Source organism: Cygnus atratus, chromosome 11 (genome assembly GCF_013377495.2).
Source record: "Cygnus atratus isolate AKBS03 ecotype Queensland, Australia chromosome 11, CAtr_DNAZoo_HiC_assembly, whole genome shotgun sequence".
Lineage (NCBI taxonomy): Eukaryota > Metazoa > Chordata > Aves > Anseriformes > Anatidae > Cygnus > Cygnus atratus.
In genome coordinates, this window is record NC_066372.1 from 14,036,951 (window position 1) to 14,052,736 (window position 15,786).

The 15,786-nt window shown below is 57.8% G+C and overlaps 1 protein-coding gene across 5 annotated transcripts in view; it reads left to right on the forward strand.

Moving 5' to 3' along the window:
• Positions 1-5,818: 5,818 nt before the first annotated feature.
• NTRK3 (neurotrophic receptor tyrosine kinase 3) overlaps positions 5,819-15,786 on the forward strand; it is a 192,419-nt gene continuing 182,451 nt past the window's right edge. For all 5 annotated transcript variants that reach the window (XM_035554697.1, XM_035554694.1, XM_035554695.1 and 2 more), the window contains exon 1: positions 5,819-6,066. In XM_035554697.1, the coding sequence (XP_035410590.1) occupies positions 5,819-6,066 (248 nt within the window). The remainder of the gene's footprint in view (positions 6,067-15,786) is intronic.

The window sequence follows — 15,786 nt, forward strand, 5'->3', positions numbered from 1 at the left end:
AACCCCAGCCCTGGGCCCCCCTGGCCCCTCAGGTGAGCAGAACCTGCGGGAGATATTTCCAGCAGCTAGGCCGCTCCTGCGAGATGGCATCACCTCCCAGCGTGTGCCGAGGAAGTCTGGCACAAGGGATCAAAACACAGTTATGCCACTGAGCCCCAGCTGCTGTCATCCCCACATGGGATTTGGGGTGTTTTGGGGTGCTGCTTGCTCGACTCGGGTATTTTGGCTAATCCAGGCTGTGTGGGTCATGGTCCCTTTGGGTTTGACATGGTCAGTTCTTCCTCCATGAGGCTGTGGTGGGTTGAGAGTCTTATTTCATGGCGTAGGGAGATGTCTTAAATTCAGGCTTTCGCAGTTGCCCTGGTGAGCCAGGAAACCATTTCAAGCAGCTAATGACTCAGTTCATGCTCGAGATGAGAGAGGTAGCAGGGATTTTTGACGCCCTTTTGGGGCCACAGCCATCTCCCCAACAGGTCTGCAAGTACCTCTCCTCTCCCCGGCCCTGGGAAGCACATCGAGGCATGGGATGCTGAGATGGGGCTGGGTCTTCTTCCCCCATCAGGGCTTGGACAGAGTGCAGAGGCTGCCTTCCCTACCCTGCCTCAGATAATAGCATCTTCACCAGATCTCTCTGGCCGAGCACCCTCAGAAAATGTTTTGGTAAATTGTTTTATGAAGAGCTGGTTATTTTAGTTTCTTCCCTGCTTCAGCCCACTCTGGCACCTCTTCCCGGAGTCAAGGGAGTCACCTTTGAAGGAAAATTGGTTGGAGCTGAAGTCACAAACAGGCTGGGGAGCTTTTTGTAAAGCGATCCGATTTATTCACAAAGCAGGGGTTGGGAGCACGTTTGTGTGCGTGTGCAGGGAAGAGCTGGGGGTGAGGGGGAATCGATTCTCCGGTGAGCAGTGACTTAACCCGGGCGCTTGGAGCCAGCTCCGAGCACCATCCAGGTGCTGCTTCACCTGGGTGCTCAGCACCACGGCGGCGAGGTGCCGCGTCCTGCTCCGGGGTTATCCCAGCTCTGCCCCTCCTGGATGCTGGAGGATGCAGGGCACCCATGAGACACGCAGATGGCAGGCCATTAGCGGAACAATGCCCGCACCTTAATTCTCCTTATCTGCTTCCAGCACACCCGCAGCCTCTATCCTGGGACTTCCGTGGTGGGCAGGAGCTGTGATGGGGAGGTTTGGAGGTAGGGGAGGGAAATCAGAGGGCTGATGTGTGCCCAGAGCTCGGCGGAGCTGCGATGGTGGCTTGTCCTCCGTGCTTTCCGATGCTGATCTCCTTGATCTTCTTCCGAGCCTTGCTCAGCTCCTTGCTGAGGCGATATCACATGTCAGTGAGTTTCCCAGGCCTTCTTTATCCTTTTAACAGCTTTAATTTTGCTGGCCCTTTCTTACATTAGGAAGCAGGGGGAGCAGAAGTGCGCACTCAGCTGTGCTCAGCCCTACCCCCGTGTCCCCAGCACCCCTCTCCCAGGCAGACCCCCAGGATTTTCAGTCTACCCCCACGCTGGAGCTTTGCTGTCTGCAATTCCTTCCCATTGCCTGGGATTTGCTCCGATTTCTTCCTGGCGAGAGACCAGCCAGGTCCACCCAGGGCATCGCAGGCAGCCGTGTTGCCTTGGTGTCCCGACTGCAGCTATCATCTGCTCTGCATTAAGCTCCTGTGTTTCCCTTGCACTTTCTAAGACCTTTGTTTCCGTCTTTTTTTTCTCTTTGATCATTGCTGTTGTCCTCCCCAGACATCACTGCCATGACCAGACCTTCCCCCTCTCCAGACACATTAATTCGGGAGCTTCCTAGGTGGGAATCTGGTTCAGGTTGGAGCCATGAATACAAGCACAGCAATATTTGTTATCTTTGTGACAGGGCTATTCCTTTCGTCCTCCCTTGAATATGTTTTCTCCAGAAATGCTTATTCCTGTTTATATGGGCACACAGTCCTTGGTTAGGTACTTTCCCCTATACTTTCTTTGCAGTCCCTGAGAGTTCATCTGCTGCGATGGCTCCATCGGCTCCTGGGGCCCCTAAATCTGCTGCCACCCTGCTGGGGACAGGTCCCCACGGAGACTGAACCCTTCGTCACACTGCTCTCGGTGCCCGCAGGCGTGAGCATCCCCCTGTGTGTTCCCAGGCTGAGCGCTGTGCAGGATGAGAGCTGCCCCCGAGCTGCTCCCGGGGTGGTGGGAGCAAGGGGCTTTGCTTTAGGAGTGCGCCTTTTGATGCTCCCATGACTTTTGAGGCTCGGGCAAAAGTCCTCTTGGCCCCACAGGGTGATGTCTCCCTCCTGCAGCCCCATGCCAGTGGTGTTGGGGGGATGTCGTACCCACAAACCAGCCCTGAAGTGCTGGCAGCACCCCCAGCATTTACTTAGCGAGCTGGGGGCTCTCCTCTCAACACCAACCCGGCACCGATGGCACGTCCAAAATCTCTGCAAAGGGGCACGTCCTTCTGGATGAGAGGGGGCCAGAAAAATGTCAGCTCATCATTTCCAGCGAGCGCTGTTCTGGTAAGAGGCAGCGGGGCGGCGTGCGCCTCGGCGTGGACCTGCCGGATCAATATGGATGGAGATCAGAGGCAGGAGGCTTCGGTGGAGTGGTGATGACTGAGCACATACAGGACCACGGGGCTCATTGTGGGCTTGCCCCCCAGCACCGTGGCTTTCATCTGCCTGCTGCCTGGAGCAGAGCTGCGCCTTGTGGCCGTGGCACCGCACGGTGGCATTTACCTGGGGACGGCGGTGGCAGGAGGAAAGCTCATCCCAAAGGGAAAGCCAGCCTGGAGAGCGATGCTACAGGCAGCTTTGGAGGTGGGAAGTGCAGAAATGCAAATAAAACAGCCCGTTTGGACTGGAGTGAGCTTCTGGGGGCCCCCCAAGCCCAGGGGGAAGGAGCTGCAGCGCGGCCCCCCCAATCCCTGTGGGGGAGAGCTCTTGCAGGAGGCGTCGATTTCATCCTTCATGGGGATGCTTCTTGAAAGAGCAATTTGCCAGCATCCCTCAGAGCAATAACGGCAAGGCCTCTGCTCGAGATACCATCTCTGTGCTCTGACAGCCCCATCACTCACGCCCCGCTCCAGCCTCCCTCTTCCAAGCGGAGCAGGAGCGAGGGATGGAGGCAGGGGTGGCACGGTCCCACCGCCGGCACCTCCCCGCTGCTCCCGGCCCCTTTTGGGCACAGGTGTGCAAGGGGTGGCCTCGCCGAGCATCCCCTTCCATCTGGGGGAAGATGAGGATGTTTTGCTTGGCAAACACGAGCTGTGAACCCCCAAGAGCTCCTCTTCAGTACCTCCTCTGAGCGTCTGCTCCATTCCCCCACTTTGCCCAGCCACATTTCATCCACGAGCGGCGGCTTTATCTGTTCGCTGCAGAGGAAGCTGTGCCTTGGCACAAATCCTGCCCGTCAGCCTGGCACGGGGCAGTGGATCAGGGCACGGGTGGGCTCCAGCATCTCTCCCAGGACAGCACAGCCCCCAGCACACAACCAGAGACCTCTCCTGCTTCAACCAAGTTCAGCCTTGCTCATGCGAGGGAGGTGGGAAGCACAGAACGAGCTCCAGGGGTAGCACAGGACTAGGGGGGGACGGGACTTTGCTGGGGGGTCTTGGCAGCACACACAGCTGCTTCCCTCCTGTTCCCACCCAGGTCAGTCCAGGAGCAGGAGGAACATTTCCTCCAGTCCCTCCTCATCCTCATCCCCATCTCCTCACGTCCTGCAGAAGGGGGAGAAGCCTGCACGGGGCTGGCTGCGGGGGGTCCCCAAAGGCTCCTCCATGGGGACCCGGGTGTTTCGCTTCAGTAATTTCCAAGCAGGTGGGGCTAGGGGAGAAACCAGCCCTCCGACCTCGCCATTTATTCACTGGACGGGAGCCCTGCTCCCCAAGGGGCACCCCATAAACTGCCTTTCCCCCCCAGGAGCAGGACTGATCCTTGGTGCCCCACAGGGGCATTTCCAGGCCTGTGACATGGGGGCGTGCAATCGGGGAGCACGCGAGCCCTGCTGGGACCAGCTCCCGTGGGCATGGCTGGGGGTGGACAAATCCCCCCTGCATTTCCTTATTGTTTTTTCTCTTTTATTTTCTTATTTATTTTAATTTTTTCTTCCAAATCCTATTGCTTCTTCAGCCAGACTAGGATGGCTCGGGGTGCACAGCAGAGCCCGGAGGTGATGGCTGAGCCCCCCACGGAGATTTGCCTGCCTCCCCTCCCGGCATGCAGCCTGGCAGAGGCAGACCCTGGAAATATTTGGAGCCCTCCACCTGTAATTCCTCCCTTCTCCTGTCCCCTTAGCGCCGTGCCTCTGTGCAGAGGAGCAGAGACATGAAACTATTGGGGGAAAAAAAAAAAAAAAAAGGCATGCAGAAAAGCGCTGTAGAAAAGCCGAGCAAATTAAGCAGCGCTCTGATCTGCTTGGGTTTGTGCTTGCCAAAAATGCACCATGCATCTTAATTTGCTCTGCTGTTCAGCTCGCACTCACTGCTCTCCTGATGCCATTTCGGCACTCTGAGCTCAGCCTTTTCAACACTTCAGTCTTCCTCTTTCAGGATTTTTTTTTTTTGCATGTCTGATTGCAGAATCTGCTGCAGGAGGGAAGCAGGGGAGGGAGGATGGGAGCCCCCGGCCCTGGGTGCTGTGCCTGCACCTCCGGCACCCGACTGAGCCCCTGCTGCCTTTCGGAGGGGTGTGTGTGTGTGTGTGTGTCTTTTCTAGAAAGTCCTTCCTGGGTGCTCTCCAGCCGCCTTTCTTTTTTTTTTTTTTCCCCCCACCCAGCCGTCTGATCAGCCCCTTGCTAGGATCCTCTAAAGAAAATAAATAAATAAATATATATATTTTAAATTGCTGTAATCCACACTGGCTTTTATTCTCTTCCAGTTCAGTCCAGCCTTCCTTTCCCCTCCACCCATCTGTCCGGATTGGGGGGGCCAAAAACACCCAACGACCAAGCGAAAGGCAGCATCGTCCTCCTCCCAAAGAGCCTGAGAAAGCAGGAGCCGAGCCAGAGCCCCTCAGCTCCCCCCCCCAGCACAAATTCAACCCCAGCTGCAACTTTTCCTCCGCTGGCTGGGGCTCCGGCCCTGCTGGGGTGGGATTTTCCCCTTTCTCCCCCCCTTCCCCTGCCTTGATTTTGGCGGAGAGGGAGGGGGGGTGGGGAATCCTTTTTATTGCGGAGAGGGAAGCGCGCAGAGCCCGGCTCGCTTTGCAAGCCTTCCTCCTCCTCTTCCTCCTCCTCCTCCTCCTCCCCCTGCTATTTTTTTTTTTTTTTTTTTTTGGTGCCCGCTGCAGCAGGGCTGCCCAGGCCGGGGGAGGGAAGCGATGGGAAGGGGGGGTCTCCCCCTCCTCTCCCCAGCCTCCTCTCCCTCCTTGTGTGTGTGTGCGAGGGGGGGGCTGTGTTGTGTTTCCCCCCCCCCCCCCTTTTTTTTTTTTTTTTTGCAGGTGTGTCAATTTTAATTCTGCCCAGTAGGTGGGACTTGGTGACTTTCGCACCGTTTGCCTTATTTATTTATTTCCCCCGGCTGCCTCCCCAGCCTCCGTTGCGATCCTCCGGAGCGGCGGGCGGGTGGCCGGGCCAGCATGCATCCCCGCCCGCTGCCGCTGCCCTAGCGGGAATTACAGCCTCTCCGAGCCAGCTGCCAGCATGATTTCATCTGCTGGAGGATTTTTGCATCTGATCGCTTGAGGTTTTTCGTTGTGTGTCTTTTTTTTTTTTTTTTTTTTTTTGCCTCCCTCCGTCTTTGTTTCCTTCCCCCCTTTCCCCCCCTTCCCCTCCCTCCATCCCCCCTTTCCTCCTCCTCCTCTTTTTTAGAAGCAGCAATCGGAGATGGATGTCTCTCTTTGCCCTACCAAGTGCACTTTCTGGAGGGTATTTTTGCTCTGGAGCATTTGGGGAGACTATCTGCTTTCGGTGCTGGCTTGCCCTGCTAATTGTCTTTGCAGCAAGACAGACATCAATTGCAAGAAGCTGGATGATGGGAACCTCTTCCCTCTCTTGGAAGGGCAGGATTCAGGCAGCAGCAATGGCAACACGAGCATCAACATCACGGACATCTCAAGGAACATCACTTCGATGTAAGTGGGCTCCCCGGCGGCAGGGCGCGGGGCTGGGCTGCGGGTGCTGGGCTCAGGTGCCCTGGGTGCTGCTGCGCTGCCTGGCTCCGCTCGCCCCATCTCAGCCTGCGGAGGACAAGGATCGGGCTTTTCCCTTCCTTCATCTGAAAGAAAAAAAAGCCCAGCAACAGTTTGGCCGAAGCTTAAAAGGAATAAAGTCAATGAGGTTTGGTTCCTTAGCAGGAGAGAGCAGCGGGCGAGGATGCTGAAGCTGCTGCCGCCTTTAACTGTTTGCTTCTGCCAAGGGAGGGGGGAGAACACCCCGGCCAGAGCCACACACAGCCACACATACCCAAATCGGGCAAGAAAAGCAAGTTCCGAGCTGCTCGCTCTTTTTTTCCAGACTTTGGAGCTGATTAGAGTGTCATTTTTTCATCCCACAACAGAAAATGTTCTCTTCTCTGCCCTGGGTGGGTGTATGTGGGGAATCTGCGGTTTCGCCTCCGTGAGGGGTATGTGGGGGGGAAATAGGGCAGAGCACGACATCCCTTAAGTAACTAATTTAACTCGCATTGTCATAATTTTGCAGCTCGCCGTGGAGCTGTGGCAGGGTTTGTGTGTTTTCGTCTCGGGGTGGTGGTGGGGAGAAGCGTCGGAGCCGGGAGATATTTTTAGTTGAGCACTTTGCGTTTGTTTGCATGCTTGTTTATCTGGAAAATCAACTTGAAGTTGCATTATCCTTGTTTGGAGAGGCAGTTAGCAAAGCCCATGTTAATCTCATCAGCGTGGAGTCGAGAAAGGAATAGATTTCCTCCTCCTGAATCCATCCTGCTGTGTGTGTGCGTGTGTGTCTGCGTGAAAAACCCTCATCGCTTCCAATCTCGGCTCTTTATTTTCCAGTACATTTTTGGGTGAGATGAACTCTGAGCCATTTCATTATTCTAATGCTAATTGAAATGTGAGCATTTAGGGAAATGTAGCCCCCAGAGCAAGTTGCCAGTGGGAGTTGAGCAGCGAAGAGGTGGAATCCTTTATTCTGGCAGTTAAATGCAGCAAGGTTTGAAATGACTAATGGAGGGCTATTTATTTATTTTTCACCCCAATCGCATGGCTGCATGGAGGCAGGGTGCTCTGCCGGGTCCTGAGGCTGTTTTATTTGGTCACAGAGCAATTGCAGCAGAGCCATGGAGTAATTGCAGTGCTTCTTTCGCAGCTCTGCTCGTCACCTTTGCTGGGGAAAGATGACTGGAGCCGCTTTCCCCGCTGGCTCACGGGTCCATGCAGTGCCCAGGCAGATTTGCAGCACACACACTCACTCTGTCCCCCGGCCAGCAAACCCTCTCTGCCCACCCCACAGGAGTGGGGAAAGTGAACGTGGAGCTACCACCACCCTCCAAACACCCCACATTTATCCTGCGCCGCGGGGCCGGAGCGTTTCCTCTGCGCTGCCAGAGGGACGTGGGTGATGCTCAGGGAAGTCAGAGAAACTCATGTTTTTTTATTTTTTTTTTCCCTGTGCTCGCTGTTTGTTGTGGTTTGGTTTTAACCCGTTGTGGGATGGCCAGCACCGGGAAGGCTCGGCAGCGAGTGCGTGTTGTCAGGTGCACACATGGGTCTGAACTGCTGCGAGAGGTGTTATTGCGCGAGTCCTTTGTGCCCAGAAAATGCCTTTACTGCTTTGAAACTGGAAAATGCTGATAAGCAGCCTGTATAAAGGAGAAGGAGAAAAGAAGAAAAAGACCCAACTCCAGAACCGCAGATGCTGTTTTTTTTTTTTGTTTGTTTTGTTTTTGTTTTTGTTTTTTGGAGAGGAGCTGCTCTTAGCCGGGGGTGAGGACAGGGTGCTGGTTTCTGCTGGCTGCATCTCTGCTCCCCCTCCAGCTCCCACCTGCGCTGCTGCCAGCCCCACACCTTCCTCCCTAGGTCTGGGCCCGGGACCAGGAGGGTGCAGGACCGGGCTGAGCCCCAAAATGCCACGAGGGGCCCAGACCGAACATGAGTGCCAACTTTCCCCAGGAGGTCTGTGTTTCCTGGGGAGGTGGTGGTGGTTTGTGTGGGATGCTGATGGAGCAGGGGGATGTTTTGGGTGGTGAGGCTGCTTCCTAGCGAAGGAGGAGTCCCTCAGAGCCAGGCGGAACCCAGGTTCATGCTCTTGCATGGCTGGCATTGGGTCCAGCACCCTCCATGCTCGATATTTGGCCTCTCCTTGCTGGCCATCAGCGGGTGCTGGGGCGAGGGCGCCTCGAACCCAGCCTGGCCGCCGCTGAATCACTCCAGCAGATGGGTCTGATTCAGATCGGCGCTGCGTGGTGCTTCCCCTGCTTGCCATGCTCGCCGGGGGCTCGGCTTCGTTAGGCGGCTTGCCTCGTTTGTGGGCAGCAAGTGGGCAGAGGTGCCTTTGTCCGTGGGGCTCGGGGGCGAGCAGGGGGCTAAGCCCCGTCCCCCCAGCTGGGGGAGGTGATGCTCAGGGCCTGGGAGGGCCTGGGAGGGGTGGTGGGCTCTGCTCCACCCTCTCCTGCTGGTGAACAGAAAGATGGGACATGGGGGGGGGCAAGCAGGGCCTTATTCGTGTCCAAAATACGGGCTCAGCTCGTCAAGGGTCCACCTCTGGGGGGTGCACCCACCTCACACCCAGTGCAGGGCATGACCCCCCCACCCCGATATGTCCCCACCAGGAGCTGTGGATTATTTTTGCCATCTCTGTGACAGACAAAACCCAGGTGCCACCACAGCAAGGAGGACGGGAGGCACCTGGCCCATGGCACTGCCCACAGAGGCTGGCAGGGAGGCCAAGGCCCATGGGTGCCCTCGGTGTGGTGCCCCACCTCTGGGTGCCAGAGGCCTTTGCTCTGATTCCTGCTGCTTCTCTTCTCCCAGCCGTGCCCCACGGGGCTGGGCAAGGCTGGTGCCACCTAGCCAGGCCATATTTCCCCGTAGGGGCCTGGGGGAGGCCGGGCTCGCCTGTGGTGCCGCGTGCCCGGGGAGCCACCCTCCTGGCGGCGTGGGCAGGGCGTGCGTGCTCCGGCACGGCGCGTGGGGAAGGACGGACGGAGGAGTTTGCCATCTGGGCCTCCCTACTCCTCAGCTGTTGCCATGGCACTGCCGAGATGCTGCCAGGTAGGTGGCGGCGGTGGCGGTGGCCTGTGTTTGTCACCCCTGGGCTCCCTCCAGGTGGGGAGATGTCCCCTGTGTGGAAAGCCTGGCTGCCTCGCTCTGTTATCTGACATCGGTGGGGAGAATGGTTTATTTAGGGTAAAATGCCCCCAGCGGGTAGAGTTGTAGGGTGTATCTGTGCAGCTCGTAGGTGCCTTCAGGCAGACAGGACAAGTTCAGAACAGTCCAAGAGGAGATGGATCATCATGGAGCACCGAGGGATGGAGGAATTTGGGGCTTCACCTGCTCGCAAGCCCAAGGGGAAGCATCTCCCTTGGGGTTTCCCCCTGGGGGCAGGAGGAGCAGCCCCATCCTTTCCTTCTGGGCTGTCCCATGGCAGCATCAGCTCCATCCCATGGGCATGGCTGAGGGTGGGAGAAAGGCATAAGAGCGGGGTGCACGGGGGTGGGCAGCGGTGCCAGCCCCCACTTGTGCACAGGATGGCGGGGGGAGAGCTGGGGGCTCCGGAGGAGGGGGTACAGGGCTGCAGCACCCCTTCGCTGCTGGCACGGTGGGCAGACAGGCACTGGTGGTGCTGGGATGGCTCCGCTTTGTGCAACAGGGCCCAGGCTTCTCCCCCTCTGAACCAGCCGCAGCTCGCCTGCTGTGCCTCGTGTGCTGATGCTCCCTGGGGACCAAGGGCTCTGCCTCCCCAAAGCCGCCCCGTCCCGCTGTTCTGCCTGGTCCCTGAGGTTTTGGCTGCTGCAGAGACCATCTGAAAGGTCCCTAATTCAATCCAGCTTCGTTTTGGGCAGCTCTTGTCTGCGCAGAGCAGCTGTCCCAGAGCAAGGCACCAAGGGGGAGGCGGGCACTGCACAAGGCTGTGTGGGTGGAAGGAGGTGCTCGGGATGCTCGGGACGATGGTTTTGGTGTCCTGGAGGCAGCTTAAGCTGGGAGTACCTGTCCTGGCTGCCATGGTGTTGCTCCTTGCAGCAGGGGATCAGGTCTGAAGTGGGTGCTGCCTTATTTTTTGGAACATTTAAGCTTGCTGGGTCCGTGCCCTGCCCTGGTGGCCTTTCTGCTGAACAGTCCTGGAGGGAGGCACTTTCCTGGCACAGGCAATGTCTGCGGCCTGCTGTGCTTTTGCAGCCTGCCAGGCTCTGTGCAGGGGCAGAGCAGAAGGATCTGGGACAGATGTGCTATAAAAGATGGGTTTTGGAGGAGCTGCTCAGGTCTCAGCTTGGCTTTCCCAGCCAGGGCCAAGCTGGGAGCAGAGGGCATCAGGCACCGGAGAGTTACAGCCCTGCCTCAGCTGCCTGTGGGATTGCTGCTGGGCTGGGTCACCTGCTTTGGCCTGTCAGTGTCTGTCTGTGCCCCTGTGTGCTTCATCCCAGCCTGTCCATGTCTACATGCCCAGCCCCAGCCTCTGCCGAGGGCCCGTGCCAGGTATTTGTCCAGAAGGAGACAACTTTGGTGCCTGCCAGGACTCCCAGGGGTTTTCTGGCTGTGCCGAACCCAGGGCTTGGGCTGTAGGAGCTGGGTTTCGGGGTGCATGTGGCATCTCCTTGTCTCCTGTGGGATTTGGGGAGCTCCGGGTCAGCTCTGCCTGCTGGCTCCTCTCCCTGGGCCGGGAGGATGCTCTGGGAAGGATGCTCCAGGCCTAAGGCAGGTGTTCCACCGAGGGAAACAAGGATTAGGGGGAAGAAACTGAGGAAACCTTTACCTTGCTGTTCTTTGGGGCTTGGAGATGTGTTACATCTGGCCTGGGGCATTTGCAACCCCAGCTTTCTCTGTGAACCCCCAGACAGACCCCTTGGATGTCCCCGGGGATCCCACAGCTCGCTCTCAGTGATGCAGAACTCAAACCTGAGTGCTAGTAATGCTCGCAGCTCACCTGCTCGGCGTTATTTATGGGGCACGGGCAAATAGCAGTAATTTTGAGCTTTGGGCTCCCTGCAGCGGGGGTTTGGGCAGGTTGCGTGGATGCTTTTTAAGCAGGTGTGTTTGGCAGCAGCCTGCGGGCTCCGGTCTGCCCCAGTTTCCCTCTCTCCCTCCCACCTCCTGCATTTAGGGGCACACAACAACCCCCCTTGCGTGGCCGGGGGCGGGGGGGGGGACACAGAGGGGCAGCTCCTTGCTGCGGGACGCACACGAGGGTCGCGTGTTGTGCACGAACATCTCACTGGATGCGCTGCAGCCCCCAGCCCACTCGAGTTTCTGCCCCACGCTCCCTCCCCAGCCTCTCCTCCGCTCTCGCAGCCTCTTCCCTCCTGCTTTCGGAAGGCGGCTGAGCCGCTAGAGGGCAAGCGGCTGCGGGAGACGGCTCGGGCGAGGCTGCTGCCGGTGCCTCCGCAGCCTCGCATCCCTGCGGGCAGGTCCCCCCCTGCTCAGCACCCCGAGGTGTCGCCGTCCCCCGGGACCCGTCCCACGGAGCTGCCAGAGGACGCGGTCAGAGCAGCCCCACGCAGAGGGAGCTGTCGCACCGGTGCCGCAGGAGACCTGGCCAGAGCCGAGCTGGGATTTGGGGCGGTTTGCAGCTTTTTGGAGGATGCTGATCCACAGGCGGGTGGTCTGTTTGAAATGCTGGGTGGGATGGGCCTGATAGGGACGGTGCGCTGCCAGTTGTCACAGCTGCTGGTTGAGAAGCCCTTAAAACCTCTGCCCATTTCGCTGATGGGGAAACTGAGGCACGGAGCAGCAGTACAAGCCTGCAAGCGATACCAAGGGACGGAGATCCTTCTGCTCATCCCTGGCTTAGGAGAATGCCCAGCACAAGGGGGGATAAAAAAGAGGCTGCCAGTCCTGTGGTGTCAAACAGCCATGAGAGGCGTCCCCAGGGAAATCCTGGATGCAGAGGCAAGAGGGCACAGGCTGAGAGCTGTCTCTGGATGCCCCCGGGGTGAGTGCGGTGCTCTCAGCTCCTCCAATTAACTCTTTGCTGCAGGGGCTGGATGGAGGCTGGAGGATTAAAGAGGCCACGTCTCCTTCCCTAGAGAGAGGGGCTGAGAAGAGCCCGCTGTGGGATGGAGAAAGGAAAAAGTGGTAGGAAACTGGTCTTGACCCTGCAGCATCCTCAACGTGGGGCTTCCAAAAGAAGTCTCCTCCTCCCTGGCAGCGGGGCCAAGGACGAGCCGGTTGTTTCCCCGCTGGCAGCGGGCACGTGCCGCCAGCGTGGTGGAAGGGCTGTGACACCCAGTGGTCCCGCAACGCAACAGCAAATGGGTCCCCAGCACCACCTCGGGGTGAGGTCTGGGTCTGGAGGGGTGCTGAGCCGGGAGGTGGGTGGCGGGCGCTGGTCAGAGCTGTGCTTTTGCTCCGTGGCTCAGGGCCCGGCTTCACTTCAAGGAAGAGAGATTAAAATCTTCTCCTCCACTGGGCGCCCCTTGGAAGGCTGCTCAGCAGTCATCGCCCCGCTTATGTAAAACTATTGAGCAGCCAACTTGTGTCACTATGGGGTCCGGGGGAAAAGGAGGCTGGGGATGATGCAGGTTTTAGGATAATGCAGATTTATTTCTGTGCTTGCACATCTCCATCCCCAATGTGCCACCCCGTTCCCTGCCGCAGCCCCACGGGGACCCTGCCCTGTCTCCTCTGTGTGATGCCCGCCTGCGGCTCTGGCCCTTGCTTGCCTGGAAGAGCAGCACCAGGAAAATGTGCGGCGTTTTTAGCTTGTTTTCATGTGACGTAGCAGTCGGGAAGCCGAAGGAGAAGGCAGCTCTGTGAGCGCAGCAGGCTTCTCTCCAGCTGCCACCAAGGGCTCTGCTGTAGCAGACGCAGGAATGCTGGGGACTGTCCCTGCTCCAGCACACACCATCACCCCCACCTTCCCCTTCTCCCAGCTTCAGCCTGCCTACGTGGGAAGGAAAACAGCTTATCTGATCAAAAATATCCTGGCAATGGACTTGGCACAGCCACTCCAAGTCTTCCCCAGCCCCCTTGTCCCCTCTGTCCCATCCCCTTGTGATCCTTTTTCACCCCACAGCCTCCCATCCTCCCCAAGCTGACATACCCCCAGCCCATCATATTTCATTCCTGCATGGAAATATGTTCCCAGCAACCTCATCCTTGACCCTGGTGAGGGCCGTGGGGCGCTGATGTCTTTGCCAGCTGTTCGTGCTGTCCCTGGGGGGCTGAGAAATGGGTAATGGGATGAGAGCGTGGTGGGGTCCCTGCCCCTGGGCTGCGCGAGGCTGTCACTTACATAGCGAACCCGGAGCTCTGCCCAGGTGGATCCTGCAAGGAAAAAAGTTAATGTGGAAATGTTCAAGCAGATGCAGGTGCTGCTGGGGACACCGTGCACAAATGAGGGACGTGGGCGCTCAGCTGAGCCACAACGATGCAGGACTGAGGCTGTCTGGGGGACAGCGCTGTGCCAAGGGTGCTGCTGACCTCCAGAGCTGCATCACCAGCAAATATTCCTCATGTTCCCCAAACCTCCTGCCTCCAGGATGTAGCTGAGCACTGCTGGGGCAGGCACTGGTCCCAGTTCTGGCTGTCTCCACCTCCGTGTGCTCTCGCAGCCAAAATACACTCCCCAAAAAGCGAGCAGAAAGCCCTCGGGTTGCTCGGTGGCTGCTGCTGGGCAGCCTGGGGAGCAGAGTTCAGCAGGACATGGGGTCAAGGATGCTGTGTGCTGTGCCAGTGCAGGGAAATGGAGTGGTGCTGGGGACAATTTCCCAGCTTGAGCTTCATGGGGTCTCTGACACCTCTGCCGCTGTCTCAAGACGGGCTCTGTGGGGTGCATGGAGCCAGGTGGATGTGGTGCTCTTTTGGGAAGCACCCTGCCACCTTGCTTTGGGTTGGGACAGGAGATGGAGGGTGTCCTCAGGAACAAAACCTGAGCTCAAGAAGTGTGTGCAAGGCACCCAAGGGCTGCAGGGAGGGAGCCTGTACAAGAGGGAGCCCGTGGGGTTAATGGCAATGAGCATGGCGCAGGTGGAGCTGGTCTGGGGGAGGCAGAGCCCAATGAGGCTAAAGAGGTACCGGGTGGGAGGTTGGGGAAGGGTTGCTCTGCTGGTGGGAGACAGAGGTTGTTGTGCTTCTGGTGAGGCTGTGGGATGGCTTGGGGAGAGGAGCTGAGCTGAGCTCTCAGGTACGAAGCTGTGCGGTCCCCTGGGCAGGGCAGCGGTTGTGCCAGGAGCAGCCCTGGCTGCCTGCTCTGCGCTGCGGTGCCACGAGTTTTTACCCCTCTTTATGACCCCCAGCACCTGGGCTTTGTGGCTCTGGCCCCTTGGTGCTCCAACCCTTGGCTCCTGTGGTGCAGCTGGGCTCTGCTCTCTGGGCAGCTCTGTTACTGCTCGCAGACCCCCATTCCTGCCTCTTGCTCTGCCTGTGCTCCCTCTGGCTCCAAATGACTTGGGTCCCCTGATGTCCCCAGCCTGAGCTGGGCCTGGCGCTGCTGCTCTGTGCTGCAGATGAGCCTCCTTTCATGGGGTGGGATGCTCAGGCACGCCCTGGGCTGGCTGCCCCGGCCCTGCTGTGCTTTGGGCTGCCCTGGCCCCATGGGAGGGCTCCCTGGCTCCAAAAGGCGCGGGTAGCATAGATTTATTTATTCAGAGACTTAATTAGCATCTTTAAATATTAAACAGTAAACAAACTGCGTCTAGTGGGATCAACATTTACAAACAGGGATTTTTTATTTTATTTTTTCTTTAATCCCTCTCTGGGACACGCACTTGTGTTTTAAGTGTTCGAGGAGGAGCAGCTGCGTGTGGGATCTGGTCGGGGAGGGCTGAGCCCAGAGCACCCTCGGTGAAAGGGGGGGAGAAAGGACATGAGCAGCCGTGAGGGATGGGAAAAATGAGGCGGAGATGCAGACAAGCAGGGGCGAGTGCTTGGAGCACAAATATTAGGGATTGAAGTGCCGGATTTTGGTGCTTCTTTGCAAGATATTCGGTGCCTCCCCTGCCCCAGCAGGTTGAAGGGGACAGGCAGGAGGTGGGGGCTCCTCGTGCACAGCGAGTTGCAATCAGGAGGTGGTGGTCCCTGCAAGGGGAGGTGTTTTACAGCTGATCTGCATCCTATTATCTCTGCAAATGGAGGCCTGCCTGTAGCAGATTACACTGGGGGTTATTTATTGGCAAAGCACTGTACAGTTTTAATTTTTCCTTTTTGCTTATTCAGGCTTTAGCTCCAGAGGAAAATAGCCTGGGGTGGCTTTGAAATGGATTCTCTCTGCCCCATTAACTTATTCAGTGAGTTTAATGGGCCTTTTTTTCTCTGAGCCTTGAAGCCATCATTAAAAGGCAGAGATTTATAAAAGCAAAGATACTCCTGAGCTTTAGTCAAACTTTGGGGCAGGGGGGTGGGGGCACGGGCTGGCGGGGACGTGGGACGCCGTGTGCCTGCTGGGTGTGGGAGCTGCAGCGCCAGCTGGGCAGGGCTCGATGTTAGCTTGTGTTTGGGGTCGATGGCTGGCACCTTTTATTCCCCTCTGCCAGAGGAACCCGGTCCTATTGCACCTCAATGCTGAGCAAGTCAGTGCTGCGAAACCTCGGGTGTGCCGTGCAAATATTGCACGAGTTTTGTATGTGGTCTGCTGGCTGTGTGCGCATACCTGGGATGAAACAGGGAATCTGGAGGGCGGCTAGAAAAAACACGGGATGAAATGCCTGAGTGGATTTGCTGGAAGGTGCTTTCCCTGCTGGG